Here is a 22,917-nt window from a genome sequence, read left to right as displayed (position 1 = left end):
AGGAAGATGGAGAGGTTTGTTTTTAGTGAACCTCCTGGAAGGTGGGAGAGAGCCTGCTCAGCAATTGTCCTTCTCTCTGACCCTGAAGCAGGGTGACCTGGATGAGCTCAAGGCATGCCCCGGAAGGCAGCTGGTGGAGCGGAAGGGGAGCCAGCCCCAGCACTGAGTGCCTCTCTTCTGTTTCCTCTGAGCCCACTTTCTGGGCTGGCTCCAGAGGCCACGTCCCAGCGACCAACCTCGAGGTCCCAGCTGGGCTCTTCCTTACCCCCCATTCCCTTGAGCAGCTTGACTGGGGTGGCCGGGCAGTTCCCAGGGCCACCCTGGCGTGCGGTGATGGAGGGAGGCAGCGGTGCTGGCAAATGTCAACCACCCAGCAGGGGAATAATAGCCCTGCCTCGCAGCATTTGCTGATTTCCGTGGTGTAAATCCTCCTACTGTGGATGATTTCAAGCCACCAACTTGATGTCAGCTGGCTCACAAAATTCCTTTAAAATGAACAATTGATTCTTATGAGCTGGTACAAGCCTCCCTGTGGGGCTGGACAAGCTCCACAGTGCTGGACACCCCAACGTCAGCGTGGCCGTGGATGGGTAACAAGCACTGGCTTCCTAGCTGGGGGTCCTTGGGCTAGCTCAGTCATCTGAGCCTCAGTTTCCTCATTGATCAAACTGGGCTACCAATAGCTCCTGCTCCTAAGGAGTAAGGATAATTTACACAAAGGCCTTTAGTGTGGGGCTGACCCGAATTGACCAGCACTCAGTAAAGGGAGCCTCCGTTACCTAACTACATCCACGTCCCCATGGGACGGCGCTGCTGCTCGTGGAGTGCAAGCACATGACGGCCCTGGCACAGGGCATGCCACACAGTGGTGCTCACCAATGTCCACCACCTCTCACCATGAGGGGTACAAGTCACTCGGCCCAATACCACCCGACTCACCTCCAGGGCCTGGGTCTCATTCAGATTCCACAAGCTTCCCGGTCTCTTGCTCACCACCTGCTCTCAAGTTCAGCATCTCCACACCACCTCACCAACTCCCGGAAGCTACTTTTCTGAATCCCCATTTTACAGATGTGATTACTGAGGCCCAGAGCCCAGAAGGGGCCCAGCTGGGATTTTTTTGTTTCCAGGGCTTCCCCATGGACTGTGCACAGCTGTTGGGGGAAGCAGGGTCTAAACAGGGAAGACGGCTTGTAGGGGCTGCACAGATCTGCCAGGGCCCAACTGAAAACAAGAAGCAGAACTGGGCACTGGGCAGATGCGACTGATGGACTGAGTACATGGAGGCTGGACTTAGCTGGCAGCTGAAAAGGGTGTTGAAAGGCAGGGGTCTCACCAAGCAGGAATGTGAGGGCATTCATGGAGTGGAGCTTTTTTTGTAGGTTTGGCCTGGGCTGTGGGGTCCTGGGATCCCTGGATTGACGCCACTCTGGCTGAGCAGCAAGGTATGAAACTGTAGCAGGAGAGATTTGGGTTAGATATGGAGGAGAACTTTCCTGCTGCCTGAGCCGGAAGACGCTGGACTATATTACCAAGGGATGTGGTAGCATATTTTTCCATCTAGAGATGGTTTGAAAAAAAGAGAAGGCAACCGGAGTCCTGGGCTGGCCTCATTGCAGCCTGGACCAAAGTCGGGGCCGGTGGTCAGGGGCTTCCGGCAGCCCTTGATACCAGTGGTCTGGCCTCACAGCTTGGTCCTCCCTTGCTCCGGTTACCCTCACCCAGCGGTGTCACCAAACCCCTCCCTGGGGCCACTTCTGCCCACCTTGTCCACTTCACCCTGAGCCATGCCCCAGCCCACTGAACTTCTCTGTTTCTTGAGGACGTCATGTCCTGTCATACTCTAGGCCTTGGCCCATGCTGTTCCCTCTGCCTCACACACCCTTCCCTCCCCTCGCCTGGCTAACCCGTTCTCAGCATTCAGGTCTCAGTTCCTGGTGGCCTCCTCCACTGCTGGGCACTAAAGTCTCCATATTCTAATTGCCTGGGGAGGGAGGTGTTGCCTCCCAGGTGGACTCGGAGCCACCGAGGGGCAGGAATCCGCTGTCTCAGTCAGCATGTGGCACACAGTAGGTGCTCAGTGAGGGGGGTGCTGCACCACGGGGGTGAGGGTCACTGGCAGAGAGGAGGAGCTGGGGGAGGTGAGGAGAGTGGGTTTCAGGGGTCACCGCTTCCCTACTGCTCGGGAGGCCGCGTGGCTCGGGCATTAAAACCTGAGAACCATTAAGAACGTGGAATGCAGAGAGCTGGGTTCGAATGCTGCTCCTGCCGCTCTCCCCTAGCAGGTTCCTGGACCTAACTGGGCCTCAGTTTTCTCATCTGTGAGCCACCTCCGCTCTGGGCTGACCCTCCCGTCCTCTCCCTGCAGGTGGCGGCCATGTCAGTGAGGGTGCGATTCCTGTCCTCCGGGGACACAGGGCCCTTGGGGGCCGTGGGCCGCAGCGCCTCCTTTGCGGGCTTCAGCAGCATCCAGAGCCGGAGGATCGCGTAAGTTCTGCCCCTGCAGGGGGTGCGGGGCTCTGCCGAGGACCGGGAAGGGCAGGGACACCCCCTCGCCCTGCCTCCCCAGGGGTCCTGAGCGTGCGTCAGGCCAGGCCTGTAGCCTGGGGTGGGGGGGGGTGTGAGACTCTCAGCACTGGGAGGAACCTTCCTTTTCCCGGGCTCTGAGCAGGTCTCATCTCAGCTGCTCCTGGCAGTTGGACCTGGGAGTCAATCTGCCTGCACCCGAGGCTCAGAGAGGTTGAGCGGTGTGGCCAAGGTCACACAGCAAAACTGGCCCAGAGTTGGGATTTTGTCTCCTAGGGCTGGGGTGAGGATGGAATGTTCTTCCTGTTTGACTGAATGGGAAATGGGATCACCTATCCCAACTCTGCCACCTGGGGCAAGTGACTTCACCTCTCCGGGCCTCAGTTTCCTCATATGACAAATAGGGCTCGTGGGCATTCCTTCCTCCAAGAGTTATCATGAGGGCTCTGAGGTGAGGCACAGCAAGCAGCTGGCACACAGTAGGTACTTGTGGGAAGTTTTCCAATGAGGAGGAGCAGGCTCCGCAGAGAGCGGGTCTGAGGTCAGTGCTGGCCCTTCTGGACATGAGCTCATGGGAGGTGCTGGTGAAGCTGGCGTCTGCCTGCCACTCCACCCTGGGCCCCCTCCAACCTGGGTTGGCCCAGGCCTGCCCACCTTGCTGCCCACTGCTGCAGGGCCTCAGGTGGCAAGCCCCTGGCAAACCGCCGCCAGCTGGCAGGGCCGGGAGCTGGGCTAGCTTTCCAGACCAGCACCCTCAGGGCCTAGCAGGTGGGTGGACAGGTGGAATCCCAGCCAGGGCAGGGTGCAGAAGCTGGCTGGTCAGTGAGTCAGTCAACAACCAAATCCCAGCTTGCCACTTCCCTGCTCGAAACCCTCCAGGGGTTCTCATCCCCCTTAGAATTCAACCCAGACTCCTCCTGTCCCCAAAGCCCCTTGTGGCTTGGCCTCTCCAGCCTCACGTTTAACCCTGTGCTGAAGCCACATTGACCTTTCTCCCCTCTACCCAGAACTTTCTTCCCACTCCTTTTTTTTTTTTATCTTTTGAGCAAGAGATTTATTTACTCATACGGGTATACACATAAATATCTTGAAGGATGTTTGTAAAAGTAAAAAACAGGCAAGAAAGGAAACAACTATATGCCAGTTAAAAAGGTGATGATTTTATAAATTAAAGAACGACCATTTTACAGAATAATAAATAACAGCAGCTAATATATAAAAGATTAAGTCTGGGGTGCTGTCATGAAATATCACCAATGTGCATTAAGTGTAATGGGCACTCATTATTATGCATGTGTATAGGTTTTCCCATGAAAATAAATTAATTTAAAAGATACACACCATTGTTAACAGCATTTTCCTTTGACAAGTGGGTGTCAAAAGAGCTGATGATATTTTAAATGATACTGTAATTATCATTTTAACAATTTTTTAGAAAATCTTTAAATCGATCAAGATAAATGATAAAAATCATCTGTGCTCCTTACTCATCCTAGTCTCTTTTATCTGAAACAGTATAAACAGAATCTTTATTAATTAAACTCCATTTAAGTAAATTCTTCCAGGGAAAATATGACTGTACCCCCACTCCTTTTTGTCTGGCCAATTCCTGCTAGTCTTCTTGAGGTCTTGGCTTCAACATCACGTCCCTGGGGAGGACTCCCTGAGCCCCAGGCCAGGCCAGCTCCCTCCTGTCAGTGCTCCACGGGCTCGTGCCCCAGTAGCTCTGCCTGCTGCACACGGCCTGGCCCCCCCAGGTCAGGCTCTCCTGGGTCGTTTACCTTGTCTCCGGCTGCTCAGTTCCAAGGTGTGCCCAGGAGGAGCAGCATCTAAGGGCAGATACGCTGCAATGTCTCAGCTAGAAGCACCCTTAGGAATCCCTCGTTCACTCAACAAATATTTACGGAGTGCCTCCTCGGCCCAGGCCGTGTTCCAGGCTCTGGGGGCACAGCAACGAGCTACACAGACCTGGGCCCGCCCTCCTGATCTGGGTGCCCAGTCCTGCGGGGGCAGCGAATCATAAGCAAATAACGATCAAGATCAATTTGGCTTGTGACAAGGGCTGTGAAGGAACTCAAATTGGGGAGGGACAGACGGTGGCCAGGGTCTCCAGGAAGGGCTTCTCTGTGGCAGGGGACATTTCAGCTGAGGCCTGAAAGAAAGAGAAGGAACTGGTTCTATGAAGGTGGGTGCAGGGGTGGGGAGGCCTTCCAGGTGGCGGGGACAGCAAGTGGGAAGGTCCTGGGGTGGGAATGGGCTTTAAGGGCCAGCACATGGGACAGCGGTCAGAGAGGGAGCCATGCAGGACCCTTCAGGAATTAGTGTGCCGGAAGCCACTGAAGGGTTTAAGCAGAGGAAATCGAGGCCCCAGGAGGGGAAGAAATTTGGTCAAAGCCTCAGAGTGGGTTAGAGCCCAGCACCCCTCACGCTGAGCTTGCTGGATTGAGAGGAGAAAGTGTGGCCGTCACTCACCATGAGGAAGGCACACAATAGGTGCTCCATAAATGCTGCCAAGAGGAAAGGAGTAAATTTAAACTGGCCAGAGAAAGATGTTGCTTCTTGACTTAATCATTTCTGAGCTGCTTCTTCCTGGGCTCTGTCTAGGTCTCCATCCCTGTGAGCCCTGTGAGGTCTGCAAACCGGGCCGCTCTGTACAGCTGTGCAAGTTGCCTGGCTGAGGGGGGAGTCCAGCCTCCGTTGTTCATGACCTTCCCTAAGCTGTGTGCCCTGGTGTGGAGCTGGTCTACCTAGAGGGGCGCTTTTTCCCTAGTGCACATGGAGGCACTGCAGGGATTTTGTCCGTGTGGTCAGGCTGGAGGGGAAGGGTCCACAGACTCTGCAGCCAGGGCCAGCTTCGTGGGCGTGCAGCCAGTGCAGTCCCACAGGGCCCCGGGCTTGCTTTAATGCTCTGCTTTTGCCGTCTAGATATGCTTAAGTGTTGAACAAGGGGTCCTGCATTTTCATTTTGCTCTGGGCCCTGCACTTTCCATAGCTGGTCCTGCCTGCAGCTCTCCTCCAGCCAGGCCTCCGGGGGCCTCTGAACTTCCCCCATCCATGGGAAACGTCCCCTGAGGCCCAGTCGGAGCTCTGCCCAGAGAATGGCCCAAGTGGAGCCCTCTGCCCTCTCTGCGTCCCCCTGGGTTCCGGGCCAGCCCTCTGCGCTGGGAAAGGAGGCTCGTGACGCCAGGCAGGGCTCATTGGCCACCAGCAAGGGCAAGAATCAGGCCCTGCAAAGTCCACGTCCTCATTCAGGAAAGAGGGTCCTAGGGGCTGTAAATATTCTGGGGTTCCCCAGGCTAGTCCTGGGGTCCCGGAGCCTCAGCCTCTGCAGTGCCCTTGGCCATGGGTTTTGGGAAGCAGCCTGTCTACTTTTAACCTCCTGTCTCTGCCGACTCCCAGGGGCCTGGACCTTTGGCTCTAGGGCCAGAGAGCCTGGATCGGGTTTCCGGCTTCACCCTCTGGCCTTCTTTCCCAGGTAACCCGACCAGGCCGAAACAGAGCCCCATTGCCAAGGCCCTCGGTGGCCGTGCCAGGCCAGGCAGAAGAGCCTTCACTAGGAAAGCAGGGCCTGCCGAGATGGGATGGGCTGATGCCTCTTTTGTCCCCAAGCCCGCCCCCTCCTCCCCACCCCCCACCTGCACACCCCTTGCCCTGGCACCTGAAACCCTTTGACTCTGCACAGCACTTTTAATTCCACAATCAGACAGTTCACCTGGGGGTGGATGGGGGTGGGTCGTTGTCTCTCAATGAGAGAATGGCTGCTATAGTAAGAGCTGGATTTGCAGACAGGGTGCCTGAAGAGGGCCCTGAGATGGGGGCAGCAGCATGTGGGGGGCCTGGGGGGAGAAATGGGAAGACGCATCCCTGTTTCTTTGCCTCTGGCTGGGCAGGGCTGCCCTTAACCCTTTCCCTGCCGCTCCTCAGCCAGGTCCTCCCTCCCCCAGGCCGTCAGGTGGGTGCCTCCCGACCCAGGAGCCCCATGGGGCCATGGTGTTGTGCTCTGTGCCTTGGGAGGTCCTCTTTTGGGACAGCTGAGAAGTGTGGGTGTGAAAACTAAGGAACAGCTCTTGGTTTCAACGAGAGGAGGCTGGAGAGAGGAGACAAAAGGAGCTGGTTTATAGTCTGCCCTGGACGTGTGAGGTAGCTGGGGTTACAGGCTCGAGAGCCAGAGAGCAGGCTCTAGACTGCTCAAGTACTTCAGCTTCCTCGCCTGTAAAAAGCAGATATTTTCATAGAACTTGTAAGGAATAAATCAGTCAGGGCATAGAAAGCTCCCAGAGCAGAGCCTGAGCTCTGGAAGTGCCATGTACCTGCTTGTCATTGGCACCACCCAGGCACCAGGAGGATGGTCCATTTGCGTTCTTATTGCCCTAGGTCCTCAGCTGAAGCCCGTCCAGTCCAGGAAGTCCCATTATTGTCCCATACCCCCTCCCCCAGTCTGGAGCCTGGAAGCAGGGGACAGACATGGGACTTGAGCCCAGCTCTCCCTGGCCCAGATCCGGACCTCCCAGCAGCCATGCACCAAAGCCTCCGACAAAGAAATTTGCCAACAACAGGCACGAGGCAGGACTGCCCTGGAGACCTCCCGCTAGGGCTGGGCCAGTTGGCTGCACGTGCCCATTTGGAAGCTTGCCAGCCGTGCCGTGACTGTTTACCATTTACTCAGCCCTCCCCAGAGCGGGTGAAACACCCACCCCCGGAGGCTGCTCCCTGCCCTGGCTGGTGTAACACCCAGGCCAGCACACGGCCTGATTTCACCATCCAGAGGCCACACGCCCATCACCTCCTGTGGCCGGGCCGGCCCTCCGAGGGGCGGCAACACCTGCCTCACTGGAGCTCTGGATTCAGAATTTCCCCAGGAGCGGGTGCGTCTATCAGCAGCTGTGACAGCAAGAGTGCAGAGGCCTCAGGTGCATGGAAGGGGAGCTGGGCTGAGGGCATGCACCTGCCTGGGATTGTGTGCCTTGGGAAGCCAGCAGGTGAGTAGGGCTCTTGCAGCCCCACCTACCTGCCTGCCCACCACCCACCTGCTCACCTGCTGGGACCCCAGCCCATCAGAAACCCAGCTCTCCCTGGGGCTGCGGCCCTGCCCATACCTGCCAGCCTGGAGATGGCCACTTTGTGGAGGGCCCAGTCCAAAAGGTGGGTGATTTCTGTGGCCTTGGGGAGGGAGAGTGGAAGAGGGAGCACAGCCCCTTCTCAGGCTTTGGAAAGTGTCAGTCGATGATATATATAATATGTGAATAACAGTAGCAGCTGTTAACAGGGGTTGAGCAGCTTGTGTGCATTATCTTCACTCAAACCTCACCTGATGGGAGGAGCCCATTTAAATCCATACCCAACTCCTTCCCTTCCCCTGCTAAATTTTCTCCTTGGTGCCTGGCACCATCTGATAAGTATGTTTTCTTCACTCACCTTATTTCACTTAAACATATACATAGCACTCAGTAGGGCCCGGCACTGCTCTAAGCCCTTTACATTTATTAACTCATCTAATCTTCAAAGCAACCTTATCTTCCCCTACCTCCAATTTGAAGGATGTGAAAACAAGGCACAGAGAGGTTTGATAATTGATCCAAGGTCACACAGCTTGTAAGCAGGGAAGCCGACACAGACCGGTGTCTGGCTGCAGAGCCTGTGCCTGTTACCCCTCTCACCTGTCTCCCTCAGCAGGCATGTCGGCTCAGGGGGCGGGGATGGGGTGGGGTGGGGTGGGGGTGTCGGTTTTGGTCACTGTTCCATCCGCAGCCCCTGGAATGGTGGCTGGCACACAGTAGGTGCTCGTGACTGTTGAATGAATGACTCATGAGAACCCCACGGCAGGTGCTCTGGTTATCCATGTTTTACAGATGAGGAAGCTGAGGCTCGGATAGACTAAGTGCCTGTGGTGTGCAGGGTTGGGATTTGAACATGGGCAGCCGTCCAGAGGCCCCGGAGGGTTCGGGGCGCGGGTTCCCTATCCTCCAGTACTTCAGCGTCCTGTTGGGCAGTTCTCAGCATGCTCCGAGTCACAGACTGGGAATCTGTTTCTGGTTTGTGATCCATGCAGCCATGCTGGGGCGCCGGGGGGGCTCGGGACCTGAACTTTGTCCGGGACAGCTCCTCTCAGTTGAGTAAACAGCAGGTGTCCCTGTCTCTGCATGGAATGTGTGGCATCTGGCTTGGCTGGAAATATCGCCTGGTGCTCCGTGAGCGTGAGCGTGAGGACCAGGGCAGGGCGGTGGCCCGGTGGCCCTTTTCTTGAGGGCTGGTGGAGTTGGCACTGCACCCCATATCCTCTCGCCCGGCTCTCCAGATACAATCCTCCCCCTCGCCCCTGGATGTGGGCCCTGGGTGGCACCCCGCCCCCCCTAGCTCCCAGCACGACGCCTGACATCGAGAAAGAGGGGCCTGGGGAGTGTTTGTTTGAATGAATGAATTCTGTTCCCCATGATTTTAGGTCTCAGAAGTGCAGTAGGACTCCCAGGGAGACCCGGGGTGGGTCTCCATAGCAGGAGCAGGTCTCTTGGGTGAGGCTGAAATGGTGGATTCCCTGACCGCGGTTCCCAAAGTGTGGGCCGCGGCCCAGCAGCACTGGCAGTACCGGGAACCATTGGAAATGCAGCTTCTGGGACCCACCCGGGACCCACCCCAGACCCACGGAGTCAGAAACTCAGAGTCTGTGTCCTCCAGATAGTTCCAGAGCCCCTAAGAGAATCCTGCACCCTGTTCCCAGTTGGGTTAAAACCCTGGGCTGGCCTCTCTCTCTAACTGAGCCACCTCGGAGGGTGAACACACTGCCCTCCCCCTCCCAGGGTTGTAAATCTCCCTGGCAACGCAGGATATGACTCCCAGGGATGAATCTGGACCCAGCATCATGGGATTGAGAATATCTTCTTGACCAAAACAGGGATGCAAAATGAGACGAAATGCTTTCAGTGGCTGAGAGATTTCAAATGGAGTTGAGAGGTCACTCTGGTGGACATTCTTATGCACTATATAGATAACACCTCTTAGGTTTTAATGTATTGGAATAGCTAGAAGTAAATACCTGAAGCTATCAAACTGCAACCCAGTAGCCTGGACTCCTGAAGACAATTGTATAATAATGTAGATCACAAAGGGTGACAGTGTGATTGTGAAAACCTTTTGGATCACACTCCCTTTATCCAGTGTATGGATGGATGAGTAGAAAAATGGGGACAAAAACTAAATGAAAAATAGGGTGGGATGGGGGGGATGGTTTGGGTGTTCTTTTTTACTTTTATTTTTTATTCTGATTCTGATTCTTTCTGATGTAAGGAAAATGTTCAGAAATAGATTGTGGTGATGAATGTATAACTATATGATTGTACTGTGAACAGTTGATTGTATACCATGGATGATTGTATGGTATGTGAATATATTTCAATAAAACTGAATTTAATCTAAAAAAAAAAAAACCCTGGGCTGGGGATTTGCATAAGTTTGAGTTTGGATCCCAGCTCTCGCACCTACAAGATATGTGACTGGGCGAGTGATTTATCTGAGCCTGTTTCCCTACCTTGCAATGGGGTTAAAACCAATACCTGCCTCACTGAATGTGAAATGAGGTATTTATATAAAGCTCAGCACATCTACTAGTGGTAGAGCTCAGGAGCTGCGGCCCAGGCTTAGTTTCTCTGCTCTTCTCTGTGGGAACATTATTTCTCATCAGAGATCTTTGGAGCTGGATGATTTTCCCTGGGAGCCTCCCCGCTTCTCCTTTTCCCTCCATCCTGGATCCCCAAGGCCGGGAAGGAGCCCCAGGGTCCAGGCCCTCAGCAGCCTCTTCGGCAGCCTTGCCCTGATCTTCCTTACCACCCACCCCCTTCACGCTCAGGCCACCCCAGCTAGCCCTCACCACCCGTCCTCAGGGGCTCCCCATCATCCTGCTCTTCTTTCAAGGTCCAGCTGAGAGCCTCAGGTCCCAGGGTCCTATCTCCCCGGTTCAGTTTAGCAATGTGTTCACTGAGCACTTACCTTCCAGGCTGTGGGTGAGGAGGAAGATGCAAGCAGGATGTGATTATTATAATGACAATAGCTCACATTTATTAAGCACTTACTAAGTGCCTCCCCTGTGCCACATGTTTCACCTGGCATCTCCTAGAATTCTCAGCACCACCCTCTGATTCAGGTTCTATTGTTTTTCCCATTTCACAGATGGAAAAACTGAGGCTCAGTTTTGTATTAAGGTACAAATGAAGTTGCTTTGCCAAAGAAATGCCCAAAATAGGATACATAAATAAGATAGTTTATTCCTCCCTCTCTCTCCTAACAGTGTTGAGATAATGGATGGTCAGGACAGGGGGCAGTTCTGCTCCCCGAGACCATCTAGGGGCCCTTGCTTCTCTTTGGTGCTCAGTCATCCCCATGAAGGGAGCGGGGGTTTGTGTACGTGGTTGAAGCTGGATTCCAGGGTATCTGTGTTCCTGACCTTATGAGGGGGGAAGAGTTGAGAGAAGGGCTTGCAGATCCATTTTAAGAAACTGACCCCAGAGTTATAAGTGTCATTTCCGCTCGTGTATTCCTTGTGAGAATTAGTCATGAGGCCATTCTTGGTGCAAAGGCTTCTGGAAAATGGGTTTAAACACATGCGGGTGATCAGCAAAAGCTGTGTCTAGCCCTGTCCTTGAGTTTAACAGAAAAGTTACGGGATCAGAAAACTCTAGAGGGGCTACATGCCAGTGAGACCAGTCCTGGGCAGCAAAGAGGGCACCCTGATTCTCTATTACTGTAGCCAGTCCTGAGACATGGGTATGTCCCTGAAGGGCCAAGGACAGCACCCGGACATCACTGCTGGGATCATCCAGTCCACACACCCAGCTCCAACAGGCTTAAGCCACAGAAAGAACTATTGGCTCGTGTCACTGAAAAGCCCATGAGTTTAGCTTCAGGCATAGTGGGATCCAGGAACTCATTGTCATATGGATTCAGTCTGACTCCCTCTCTTAGCTCTGCCTCTCTGTGTGTTGGCTTCATTCTCTCAACATAGTGGCAAAAGAGACTGCAGAAAGTTCCAGGTTTATGTTCCCCCAGTTTAGGAATGCCAGCTGGAAGAATTCTTCTCCTTCCTGTGAATTCTGAACCTAACTCCTAGCTGATTGCTGGCCAGTGTCACATGCCTCTCCCCAGGCCAAGGGTGAAAACATGTTGACCAACCTGCCCTGAGAGGTGGGTTTGCCTCCAGATGCCTGATGCTCGTGAATGTATGTGCATGTGTGTGTGTGTGTGTGTGTGTCGGGGGGGCTGGTGTACCAGGAACTCCCCCTCCCCAGTCATATGCTTGGAGAGCAGAGGTGGGGAGGTGCCTCAGAGGAGAACTGAGGTGCTATTAGCACAGGGAGGGGGTTGGGTGCTGGGCAGGCAAAGCCAACAGGTGCCCACTCCGTGGGTAATCCTTGGGACTGTAATTTGGCCTCCCACGTTGCTTTCTTTGTGAGCAGAGACAGAACATGCTGATCAGACAGCACTGGCATTTGATCTGCTTGATTGCATGTCTCACTGTAAATTTAATTCTGACATCAGGTTTTTTTTTTAACCCTCAAATCTGTTCCCCCATTTTACAGATGAGAAAACTGAGGCCAGAGAGTCTCCGCAACTTTCCCAAGACCACGGGGCTTGGCAGCAGTGGGGGTGGGACTCAGCCCGGGTCTCCTGACATGGGGGGCTCTGGCCGCTGCTCCCAAGGTGCCCACCCCTGGGGAGGGCTTTCTGCAGACCCCCTTCTGACTACCGGACTGATGTGTTCCACCCCTTCTCACAGGAAGTCCGTCAACAGGAACTCCTTGAGGTCACGAACACCTGCGAAACCCTCCAAGATGCACAGCACCCTGCGGAAGGGCTCTGTCTGCTTGGACCCCAAACCTCAGCAGGTGAAGAAGATCTTTGAAGCACTAAAGAGAGGCCTCAAGTAAGGACGAGCTCTTTGTTGCTTGTAAAAAGTGTGTACTTTGGCCTCGCCTGCCTTCCCCTCTCTGTCTCCTCCTTGGAGAAGTGTGGTTGGTCTTATCTTGAATGGCCACAGAGGCAGTTCGCAGCCACTCCTTTAGCCCCGGAGCCTGTCCCCATACGGCCACTTGGTCAGCCCTGCCCTCGGGTGCTGGGGACACAGCAGTGCGTGGGGTGGAAGGCCCTGGTCTTGAGGAGTTCACATTGTAGAGGACAAGACAGCAGTAAAGAAGTAACTGATCAGTGATGTAACTTCCACGCATGCCGGGTGCAGGAGAGGAAGGTAGTGGAGAGACGGTGCCTAGAGGTCACTGCAGAAGGGTGGTCGGGGAGACGCTCTGAGGAGGTGCCAGTTGTGCCTGAAAAGGAGCCGCCGTGCCCGCCTCTGGGGGCCGAGCGTCTGGGCAGCGGGCGCAGTGCGGGCAGAGGCCCCGAGGTGGGGGGTGCTGAGCTTGCGCAGCAGGAGGAGGTCGGCCTGGCTGGGCCGAGGGCCGATGAGGAGGGACGGGCCAGCATGTGAAGATGCAGTCACTTGCCCCACAAATATTTAGTGAGGGCTTACGAAGTGCCAGACCCAGGGACGTATGGGAGGACAAAACAGGCAAAAGTCCCTGTCCTCGTGGAGCTGACATCCTAGTGGGAGGCAGGGAGAGAGGAAAAACGATACAGGAAAGCAGACTCCAGATGTGTCAGACGGTGGCAGGTGCTGTGGAGGAAAAGAAAGCACATTGAGAGGGTGCGGAGGGTTAATTTTAACTAGGGTGGCCTGGGAAGGCCTTCCCAAGAAGGTGGCAGTTAAGCAAAGACCTGGAAGGGGAGAGGTATGTACCAGGCAGATAATGAGAGAAGAACATTCCAGGCCGAAGGAGCCTCAAGTGCAAAGGCCCCGGGGCAGGAGTGTGCCCCAGCGCCAGGGGCCCAGTGAGGAGACCGGTGTGGTTGGAGGGAGGGACGGGGCGGGAGAGGCGATGGGAGGCAGATCGTGTGGGTGAGGTGGGAGCCATGGAGGGTTCCGGGCAGAGGCAGGACGTGATCTGACTTAGGCTGCGTGTGTAGAGTGGACTGTAGGAGGAGGGATGGTGTGGGGGCCCACGAGTTGGCGACTGCAGTGGTCCAGGCCTGGGAGGAGGGGAATGGGAGGGCGTGATGAGTCTCAGGATAAACTTTGAAAGTGGAGGGGATAGAATTTACTGATGGGGGGGATGGGGAGGTGGGGGGCAGGAGAAGGAGAGAGATTGTTCAAGTGGAAATGCCAAAGAGGTTGGGGCACAAATCTGAGGTCCGGGAAGAAATCTGGGCTTGAGAGAGAAATGTGGTGTCATTTTAAGCAGAGTGAGCTGTGGGCAGACGCCCAGGGAGCACATAACATGTGCGGGGAGACGTGGGGATACCCCAGGGCCGCCACAGGCTCTGCCAGCAGCCAGGATGGGTGGCTTGGTGGGTCTGGGGGCCGTTAAAAGAGAAAGTGCACACGCACCAGGGCTCCTGGCCCTGCGCGGGGCAGGTGTAAGTCACCTGCTCAGTGTCCAAGAAGCCAGGGAGGGCAGAGGGGAGCGCGTGGGCCGTGCACCCGTGCAGGGGGAGGGCAGGAGCCACAGATGTGGAGGCCCCCTTCACCACCTCCTGTGTCAGCTGTGCTGGGGAAAGGATGGTTTCTGTGATTTCCCAGCTGAAGCAGGATTGACCTTGGGTGTCAGTGCAGAAAGACCACCTCTCCCCCCACCCCTGATTTATAGACAGGGCAGCTGGCAGCTTAGAGGAGTCAGTCCATGAAAACTGTGCATACCTTAGAATGGAGTGGGTTTCAAGACATATGTTCTACCTTCACTTTAAAAAAACTCCTAACATGGACTCAAGCAGGAAACGTAAATAGGGAAAAGACACTGTACTGCACCCAGTCATCATGGCCAGGAGGGGCCGTCTTTTTGGTTTTGTTGATATTTGTGGTAGCTGTGTGCAACATGAAATTGCCCACTTTAACCACTTCCAGGTATGCAAGTCAGTGCAGTGGGGTTAGCTTTAAGAAATGTTAGATCTGTCCTAGATTTGGGGGGCTTGAAGGGTAAGAGGTAATCAGTCCCTTGAATCTCCTTCAAATTTCAAATCAATTGATGATCAGCTCAGCTTTGGTGGAGCTGGGCCAGAGAGGGCAGCCCGAGGGTGGCAGAGCTGGCTTCCCGAATCCTCATCTCTCCTTCCACCAGGACCTCTTTAGCGGGCACCCTTACCCCCGACGCCAGTGGTTTTCCCCACCCCCAGTCCTCCACTCTGCATCTCCTGGGGTCAGGGGACCCGTCTGCCCTCGGACCTGATGTCCCCAGATGGTTGCTTTTTCTGTCTCTTTCCACGTCAGGCTCTCAGCTCTCTCTTCCGTGGATTCTCTCACTGTCACATCTCCACTGGATGTTAACACTGTGTCTAAAGCAGAAGTCAGCTGGCTCTGGGTGGAGGGTGCCTATGAGTAAATGACATGACCTTGGCCGTTTGTTATCACTCAGACAAACTCACTGCATGCTCAAGTGTGTTTAAATTGGGAGCTTCCTTAACGGACACCACTCTTGCCTGCTCTTAGTCATGTGCGATGGAGCCCTGTGCTGAGCCCTTCCAGTAGCATCTCCTCATTATTTCTCAACTCCAGTCCTTCTCCTCCCCTCCTGGCTTAGATGAGGTCGCCTCCTCTCTCCCTTACTCTGCTGGCTGCAGCTTCGTTGCTCTCACAGCCCTTGGGCTCTCCTCCACCCCATTCCATTCTGTACCCTGCCGCCCCTTCCTCTGCTCAAGTCTCTTCTATGGCTCCCTACTGCCCCTGGGAGGGCATTCAAGGTCCTTTTATAATCTGATGTTTCAACCTTGCTAGACTTGACTTTTCTTTCATTGTTCACTCCCTGTCCCTGCCCTGCTCTAGCTGTGTGTCACCCCCACAGTCCACCTTCCTCTGGGTCTATGCCTTGGCTCCTGCTAAACAGCTCCTGGGGGCAGGGTGGAGACCCTGGAGGCAGCCCTTCTTTACAGCCCATTGGGCTCATGGCCTTTGCAGAACTGCGTGCTGTGCCGTCTTCTGGAAGGCCTTTCCTGCCCTACCCCTCTCGGTGACCCGGCTCTTCACTCCCCTCAGCCTCCTTTTCCAGCTAGGAAACTGAGTACAAAGATAGAAAGTGACTTGCCTAGGAGCACCCAGCCTGGGGTGGGATCAGGACCCTCCATCAGCTCCAGGGCCTGCACCGCCCAGCTCTGTGCCCCCCCGGGCTTGGGGTAAATGGCAGCCTCTCCCCACCACTGCTGGGGCCTGGCTCCCTACACCCGGGGTGTCCTTCACCCTCCTCCCACGATGTGCACTGTGTCCTGCACCCACCAGTGCTGGTGCAGAGGGGCTGCCGGGGTCAAGTGTGAGGAACGTGGAGGCCTGCCTTAGTGCGCTCATCTCTCAGGGTGGCTTCTGGTGCTGCTATAAGGACCCATGCTTGACATTTGCCCGGGGTCCATGGCACCCTCTTCCTCCAGGGGAGCCCAAACCCCTGGGTAAGTAGGGAACTGGCATGTTTAAGGTGGTGTGGGCGGAGCCCAGAGAGGGTGTGTGACCTTCCTGGGGCAACCCAGCAAATCCGTGATGGAGCAGGATGGGGCTCCCTGCCCCAGCTGCAAGTCCAGACCTGGGTTTCCCGTCAGGGTCTCTCTGGCCGTAAAACCCGGGGAACATCCCTCCTAGCCCACAGCTTCATCTGTGCCTTTCAGAATGGGTTTTCCAGGCCCCTCTCTGGTTCTGGGCCCCGGGGCATCCAGCAGCAGGGTGGCCTGCCCTGGTCCACAAGGGTTTATGTGCTGCGCCGATCTCCCCGTGGCTGGGGCTGAGCTTGGCAGGAGGCATAACGTGGAGGTGTTGATTTCGGCCTTGGAGGCCAAGGCCTGTGGGCTCAGCCTCTCCCCGGCTGTGTGACTCTGGGCGGGTTACTTGCTGCCTTCAAGGGCCGGTTTGAAGAACAGTAGGCCCTATCTGGGAGGCTGTTTGGGGAATTAACCGAGTGCTTCCCTGTGATCAGTGTGTGCAGTGCTGGGCATCCAGCCCTCAGGGTGTGGCAGCTGGAGGCCCAGAGAGCAGGGGCCAGGCCTCCGGCTGGGTGGGGACGGCTCCAGCCCCTCTGGCCTCTGGGAACCATGGCCGCCTTCTGAGCGGCTGTCCTGCCTGCCCCATGCTGGAACCCTGGTCATCTGGCCGGCTGCAGCTTTTCCTTTCCTGGTTCCTTTGCAATTTAAATACCTTCTCCTCGTTCTCTGCACAGGGAGTATCTGTGTGTCCAGCAGGCTGAGCTGGATTACCTGTCTGGACGGCACAAGGACACCCGGAGGAATTCCAGGCTGGTGAGACACCCCCCACCCCCAGCCCACCTCCCTGCCAAGCAGCCTTGGCCAGGGGCCAAAGATGGACCCTTGGAAGGAACTTGGGGCTGAGAAGTAACTGACTTTCTTTCTTTTGTGATGAATTAACCTAACTTTGATCCTGCGGCCACGTCCCGCAGGCTGGTGGGAAACATCCTGCATCGACCCCCCCTCCCTCCTTCGGGTGCAGCAGTCCACCTGACATTCTCTCTCGTGGTTCTAGAAGTCACTGACGGTAGGCAAGTGTATAAAGGGGCGTATGTTTTAGACAGTCTACTTTATAGACCCATCATTGGGGTGCTGTGGAATTGGGGAGTCTGTGTAGTGCCAGGAAAGTGGCTCAGGCGCGGAATTTCAGGAGTGTCCCCGGGAGCCTGATGCTCCCCTCCATCAGCCAGCACATTCCCTTAGTGTCCAGCAGCTCTGCAATTTTCTCGCCACTGTGGGGGCAGCATCTTTGAGGTTGGCCCTGGAGCTGGGCTTGCCCGTGGCTGAACTCTCTGAATTCTTTCTGCCCCCTTAGCAGAGTCCAATTTAGCAAAGATAAAAACCAAATTTGAATTTCAGAGAAATTATTATTTTTTTTAGTATAAGTAAGTCCCATGCAGTATTTGGGACATACTTATACTTTAAAAAAATCACTCATCGTTTATCTGAAATTTACATTGAACTGTGGGCATCCTTTATTTTATCTGGCAGCCCCAGCAGTATCTCGCTGCTCGGGGACCCGCTGCCTCCTCCACCCCCCACCAGGGAGGATTGTTCTGTTTTGGGAAGTCTTCCCGGCCTCCTCTTACCCAGGCCACTGCTTCTTTGTGAAAAGCCCACTTATGCTTAATGGGATTAGACTTCTGGAAACTACAGTCAGGAGGCACTGCTGGCGTGGGACTCTCCTCCCAGCTGGCAACTTCCACCTCCCTCCCCCCAAGTACCAAAAGGTAGGGCAGACCCCTGCTTGATTGTGGGGCTGGGGAAATGGGGTGGGGGATGAATTCCTCTATCACGGTATCAACCAGCCACCTCTGTATCTTGGCCCCAGTGGAGGAGACCTCAGGGGCAGGAAGGGGTGGGGGCATGCAGGGCCTCCCTGCCTCAAGTGTGTGCCAGCCGACCGATGGGCAGGAAGGCCCAGCCAGGCCTTGCCCTTGGCGGGTGGTGGGGGAGGCAGATGTTTGGGGGGGAGAGTTGCTGCTAAGATCCCACCCCAGTTCCCTGCCTCGGTTGTGTGGGAGGGAAACGTCCAGCACCCACCCTGCTCTCCTGCTGTGGGTGCAGTGGTTCCCACGCTGCAGAGCCGCTCCTCCCACTCTGTTCTAGAAGTCACTCTCAGGTGGGCGAGTGTGGAAAGGTGTGCATGTGTTAGCTGCTCCCATTGCAGAGACGGGCACGCTGGGGCCAGGGAAGGGCAGCTGCTGAGGGCCACACAGGCCTCCGAGAAGTTGCTATGCAATAGCCCTTCTCTGCAAAGGCTTGGGATCTTTCCTATTTCTTTATTCCGTAGATGGATTTTTTTTTCCATAATCACACATGTACAATTTTACACATATATGGGAAAACATACCCCCTCTTCTTTCCTTTTTGATTATCTCCTCCCTCCCCCCCCCATCTTTGCTACCCCTCCCCATTTTAGTCCTGAGCCAACCTGTGTTTATTTTTCCATACTTTTCTCCCTGGTCATAGAATCATCCAAACATACAGAGGAATGCGTAGAGAGATTTTAGGTCAATAGTTGTCTTATAAAATGAAATCTCATCTCACTTTTTCTCCCCAGTGCCACCTTGGGGAAATCCCTCCAGGCTCGGATACAGTGACTCTAATCCAGGGGCTGGCAACTGTGGCCGGTCTTTGTAAATAAAGTTTTATCGGGACACAGCCACGCCTCTTGGTTCGTGTCTTGCCTCCAGCTGCCTTCACGCTGCAATGGCAGCATCGAGTGCCATAGCTGCGTCAGAAACTGCACGGCCTGCCAAGCCTAAAGTATTACTCTCTGGTCCTTTACAGAAAAAGTGTGGCAACCCTGATAATCCATTCTTTCCTCTGGCCGATGGTGTGGATGGACCAGTCTGTATTTGCCATTTCCAAAGCCCTGAATTCCCAGGGTGCTGTCGTCTGCCTCTCCAAGCCCCTCACCTCTTGGGTTCTGGTCACGGCCAAACTTGCCCCTTAAACAATCATATCACATTTGTCCCCATTTGTTGAGTGCCTACTGTCTCCTTATTCCTCATAGCAACCCTATGGGGTATGTGCTATCACTATCCTTTTTAACATGAGAAAATGGAGGCTCAGAGAGGTTGAGTAATTTGCCTGGGACACACAGCTGGGAAGTAGCAGAGCCAGGACTAGGAAGTAGCAGAGTCTGTGGGTTTAATCTCTCCTCTTCCTCAGCCTGGGCCACGGCCCGCTGTCTGTGGGCCCTGGAGGACAGATTGGGATGAGCTGCAGGCACTAGCGTCTTGTCTTCTAGCCCAGGTGGCCTGGGATTTAGCCTTGTAGGCCTGGGAGTGTCCTGGACTCCAACACCCCCTCTCATTCTCCCCCACAGGCCTTCTATTACGACCTGGACAAGGTGAGTGGCACCTCCTGCATTGTGTGTAATGAGCACCGTGGGCTGGGCTGGGTGGGAACGACAACTTTACTCTCACCCCACCTCTGGCTGCCCCGGTGGGGATTACCTGGGTTTCCTCCCATTTCACAGATGGGGAGACTGAGGCTTAGCTGGGCCAGTTTGCACTTTGAGCCCAGCACTCTGTCTTAGGACCAGGATGAGGATGGTCGGACTGGGGGCTGGGGGCTGGCGGGGGCCCAGGCCTCTTTCACGGCATCTTCTCTTTTTCTGGGAGAAGCAAACGCGCTCTGTGGAGAGGCACATTCGGAAGATGGAGTTTCACATCAGCAAGGTCAGCCTGGTTCTTGGGGTGCCATGGGGTGGGGGTGGGGTCTCAGCTGCGTTAGCGGGCACCTGCGAGCCTCCCTTTGAGCAGGCGGGAGGCTCTCTGGGTGTTGGGAGTTGGGGGGGCGGACAGCGGGTGACTGCAGTTGATTCCTGTCCTTGGGTCAGTTGGGGGACTGCAGGGGCTCAGCCCTGAGGTGTACGACAGGGGTCTCCCCAGGGCTGTAGGGACGCCTTCCTCGGTGTAGACAGAGAAGCCTCGTGGTCGGTCTGGGAGGGTGGGGAAGGCTGAGTCCAACCACCCCATTTTCCAGCTGGGAGAGTAGAGGCCCAGGGTCATACAGCAAGTCCCTTAAGTCAAGCTTTCTCATAATCTGGCTTTGCCCCCTGGGGTGGAGAGAGTGTCACGAACTCCCCGCCCTGTTTCACAGTCAAGAAACAGGGAAGTGACATGTTAATTCATCCACTTTGCATGTTCTTATTATGCACCAATTGTGTGCCCGTCAGTGCTAGGTGCAGGGGCTCCTAGTGGACCAGAGAGACGTGGTCCCTGCCCCCGGGGGGCTCACCTCCCATGGGGGAGGCAGGATGAACCAGTGAACAGGAAACAAGTGCTGGGCACGAGGGGCTGGGGGGAGAAGGGTGTGAGGTCCGCGCTCGGGCACGGGTGTGCTCAGCCAGGCAGGCCTGGGCCTCGGAGTGGGCAGTGCCCACCAGCCTGTGCACCCGCAGGTGGACGAGCTCTACGAGGGCTACTGCATCCAGTGCCGCCTGCGCGACGGCGCCTCCAACATGCAGCGGGCCTTCTCGCTGGGCCCGCAGAGCCGCGCCTCCCGCGAGAGCCTGCAGGAGCTGGGCCGCAGCCTGCACGAGTGCACTGAGGTGGGTGCAGGGTAGGTGGGGGCCTGGGCCCGGCCTGGGGGTGGGGAGGCTCCCTGGGCCCAAGGAAGTATCTCTCCGTCCACGGGCCTCCGTCCCATGGCCTAGCCCCAGAGGGCAGCTGAGCCATGCTCTGTGGGGGCTTTGCAGGACATGTGGCTCATCGAGGGGGCCCTAGAGGTTCACCTGGGCGAGTTCCATATCAGGATGAAAGGTATCAGGTTGAGAGTGGGTGGGCAGGGGCCCGTTTGGGTGGGGGGCCAGGCTTCCTGGGGGTCCCAGGGCTTCTGCTGGGCATGGGCGTGGGATGGGGTGTTGGCAGAATCTGAGTCCAGGGCCAGCCCTAGCTTTTGCACGTGTGTGATGAGTGACCTTGGGCAGGTCCCTTCCCCTGAGTCTCATTTGTGAGACCCAGGCCACCTCATGTCCATCCCAATGGCTTAGGCCTCTCTGATGAGAACACCCATGTCCCCGCAGCGAGGCAGGGGTAGGGGCAGAGGAGGGCAGAGGGGAGATCAGACTTCTCTCTGTTCCAGGCTTGGTGGGCTATGCACGGCTCTGCCCCGGGGACCAGTATGAGGTATGGCCACTGGGCGGGGTCAGCCCCCAGGGCCCCTGGCCAGGCCTTTGGTGGGTGGGAGCTGCTGGGAACCGGCCCCTGCTGTTGCTGCTCCTCTCCTCGTGGCTGGCAGGGAGGGTTTGGTTGCCCTGGGTCCCCAGCTGATAGCAAGGGGACGTTCCCCGGAGTGGCCAACGCGTCCCTCCCTGGGCCTCGCCTGCAGGTGCTCATGCGCCTGGGCCGCCAGCGCTGGAAGCTGAAGGGCCGGATTGAGTCTGACGACAGCCAGACGTGGGATGAGGAGGAGAAGGCCTTCGTCCCCACCCTGCACGAGCACTTGGAGATCAAGGTGGGCGGCCGGGGTGGGGGTGGGGCCGGGGTGCCCCGGGCAGCTGGGCTCAGACACCGCCCCTGAATCCCCAAGCCCCCCCACCCCAGGTGACGGAGCTGCGGGGCCTGAGCTCGCTGGTCGTGGGCGCGGTGACGTGCGACATCGCCGACTTCTTCAGGGCCCAGCCGCAGGCCGTCGTGGTGGACATCACGGAGCTGGGCACCATCAAGCTGCAGCTGGAGGTGCTGTGGAAGTGAGTGGGGGGCCCACAGGGAACATGAGGGGCCCGGCCGCGCCCAGGCTCTTCTCCCCTCACCCCCACCCACCCCTCTGGGCGTTAATTCTGCTCCCCTTTTTGGACAAGTGTTTGTTAAAGACCCAACCTGGGCCAGGGCCTCCATGGCCACCTTGCTCTCGCTGGCCCCTGCTGCCTTCCAGGATCAGGGCTGGGCAATCACCTCGAGTCCCCCTGCCCCAACCAGGGACTGTATCCCGTCGGCTGGGGACATGCTCACCCCTCAGTCCAGCCCCTGTCCCGGGCTGGGGTCTCTCCATGTCCCTGGCCCTTCAGTGAGTGGACGCTGGGGGTTTCCAAAAGGTTTTGAGGCGGCGCCGTTCTTGTGTTTTGCGGGGATTCCCTCTCCCTCTTCTCCGGGGTTGGCCTGGGCAGGCCCAGCAGGAAGTGGGGCTGAGACTTGCTTCCTCTGTCCTTGGGCTTTCTCCCACCTGCTGGGGTTGGTCTCTCTTTCCTTTCCTCTGGGGCAGCGTCCAGGCCTGGGGGCCACCAGAGCCGGGCCCTCCCCTGTGAGCTGAGTGAGCTTGGGCGAGAGACCAGCCCTCATCTCGGAGTCCTCGTCCACCGAGTGGGGCTGACACCTCTCCCCCAGAGCCCACGACCCCCTGGGAGCCCTCTGAGAGTGCAGGGCGGTGGGCAGCCCGGTGCCTTCTGGGCTGGGGAGTCCCAAGGTCTGGGCAGGGAGGCACCTTCAGTGACCTCTGGGCTTTGGGCCTTTGTGGCTGGGTGGGCCCTGGACACTGCCCAGCAGGGCCTTTTTTTCAGTTTTATTGAGATATATTCACATACCATACAATCATCCACGGTGTACAATCAACTGTTCACAGTACCATCATATAATTGTGCATTCATCACTCCAATATATTTTCCTTACACCAGAAAGAAACAGAATAAGAATAAAATATAAAAGTAAAAAAGAACAACCAATCACCTCCCCCATCCCACCCTACTTTTCCTTTAGTTTTTGTCCCCATTTTTCTACTCATCCATCCATACACTGGATAAAGGGAGTGTGATCCACAGGGTTTTCACAATCACGCTGTCACCCCTTGTAGGCAACATTGTTACACAATCATCTTCAAGGGTCAAGGCTACTGGGTTGCAGTTTGATAGTT

General features: G+C 56.1%; 1 protein-coding gene across 11 annotated transcripts in view; it reads left to right on the top strand.

The window, feature by feature from the left end:
• Nucleotides 1-22,917, top strand: part of RIPOR3 (RIPOR family member 3) — an 82,040-nt gene that overhangs the window by 43,812 nt on the left and 15,311 nt on the right. For 6 of the 11 annotated variants that reach the window (XM_037811514.1, XM_037811513.1, XM_037811520.1 and 3 more), the window contains 10 exons: nt 2,369-2,487; nt 12,290-12,436; nt 16,752-16,830; nt 19,391-19,414; nt 19,692-19,745; nt 20,471-20,620; nt 20,768-20,831; nt 21,154-21,197; nt 21,400-21,525; nt 21,615-21,760. In XM_037811514.1, coding sequence (XP_037667442.1) covers nt 2,378-2,487; nt 12,290-12,436; nt 16,752-16,830; nt 19,391-19,414; nt 19,692-19,745; nt 20,471-20,620; nt 20,768-20,831; nt 21,154-21,197; nt 21,400-21,525; nt 21,615-21,760 — 944 coding nt within the window. In that variant the 5' untranslated portion in view covers nt 2,369-2,377. Of the gene's footprint in view, nt 1-1,382; nt 1,446-2,368; nt 2,488-4,588; nt 4,712-7,264; nt 7,506-12,289; nt 12,437-16,748; nt 16,831-16,988; nt 17,084-19,390; nt 19,415-19,691; nt 19,746-20,470; nt 20,621-20,767; nt 20,832-21,153; nt 21,198-21,399; nt 21,526-21,614; nt 21,761-22,917 lie in introns of those variants that run through there. The other 5 variants (XM_037811511.1, XM_037811516.1, XM_037811517.1 and 2 more) reach the window with 5 other exon arrangements.

This window comes from Choloepus didactylus, chromosome 19, assembly GCF_015220235.1.
Source record: "Choloepus didactylus isolate mChoDid1 chromosome 19, mChoDid1.pri, whole genome shotgun sequence".
NCBI classification, from domain to species: Eukaryota; Metazoa; Chordata; class Mammalia; order Pilosa; family Megalonychidae; genus Choloepus; species Choloepus didactylus.
The sequence above is the reverse complement of the archived record's forward strand: the minus strand, read 5'-3'. Positions and strand labels throughout refer to the sequence as shown.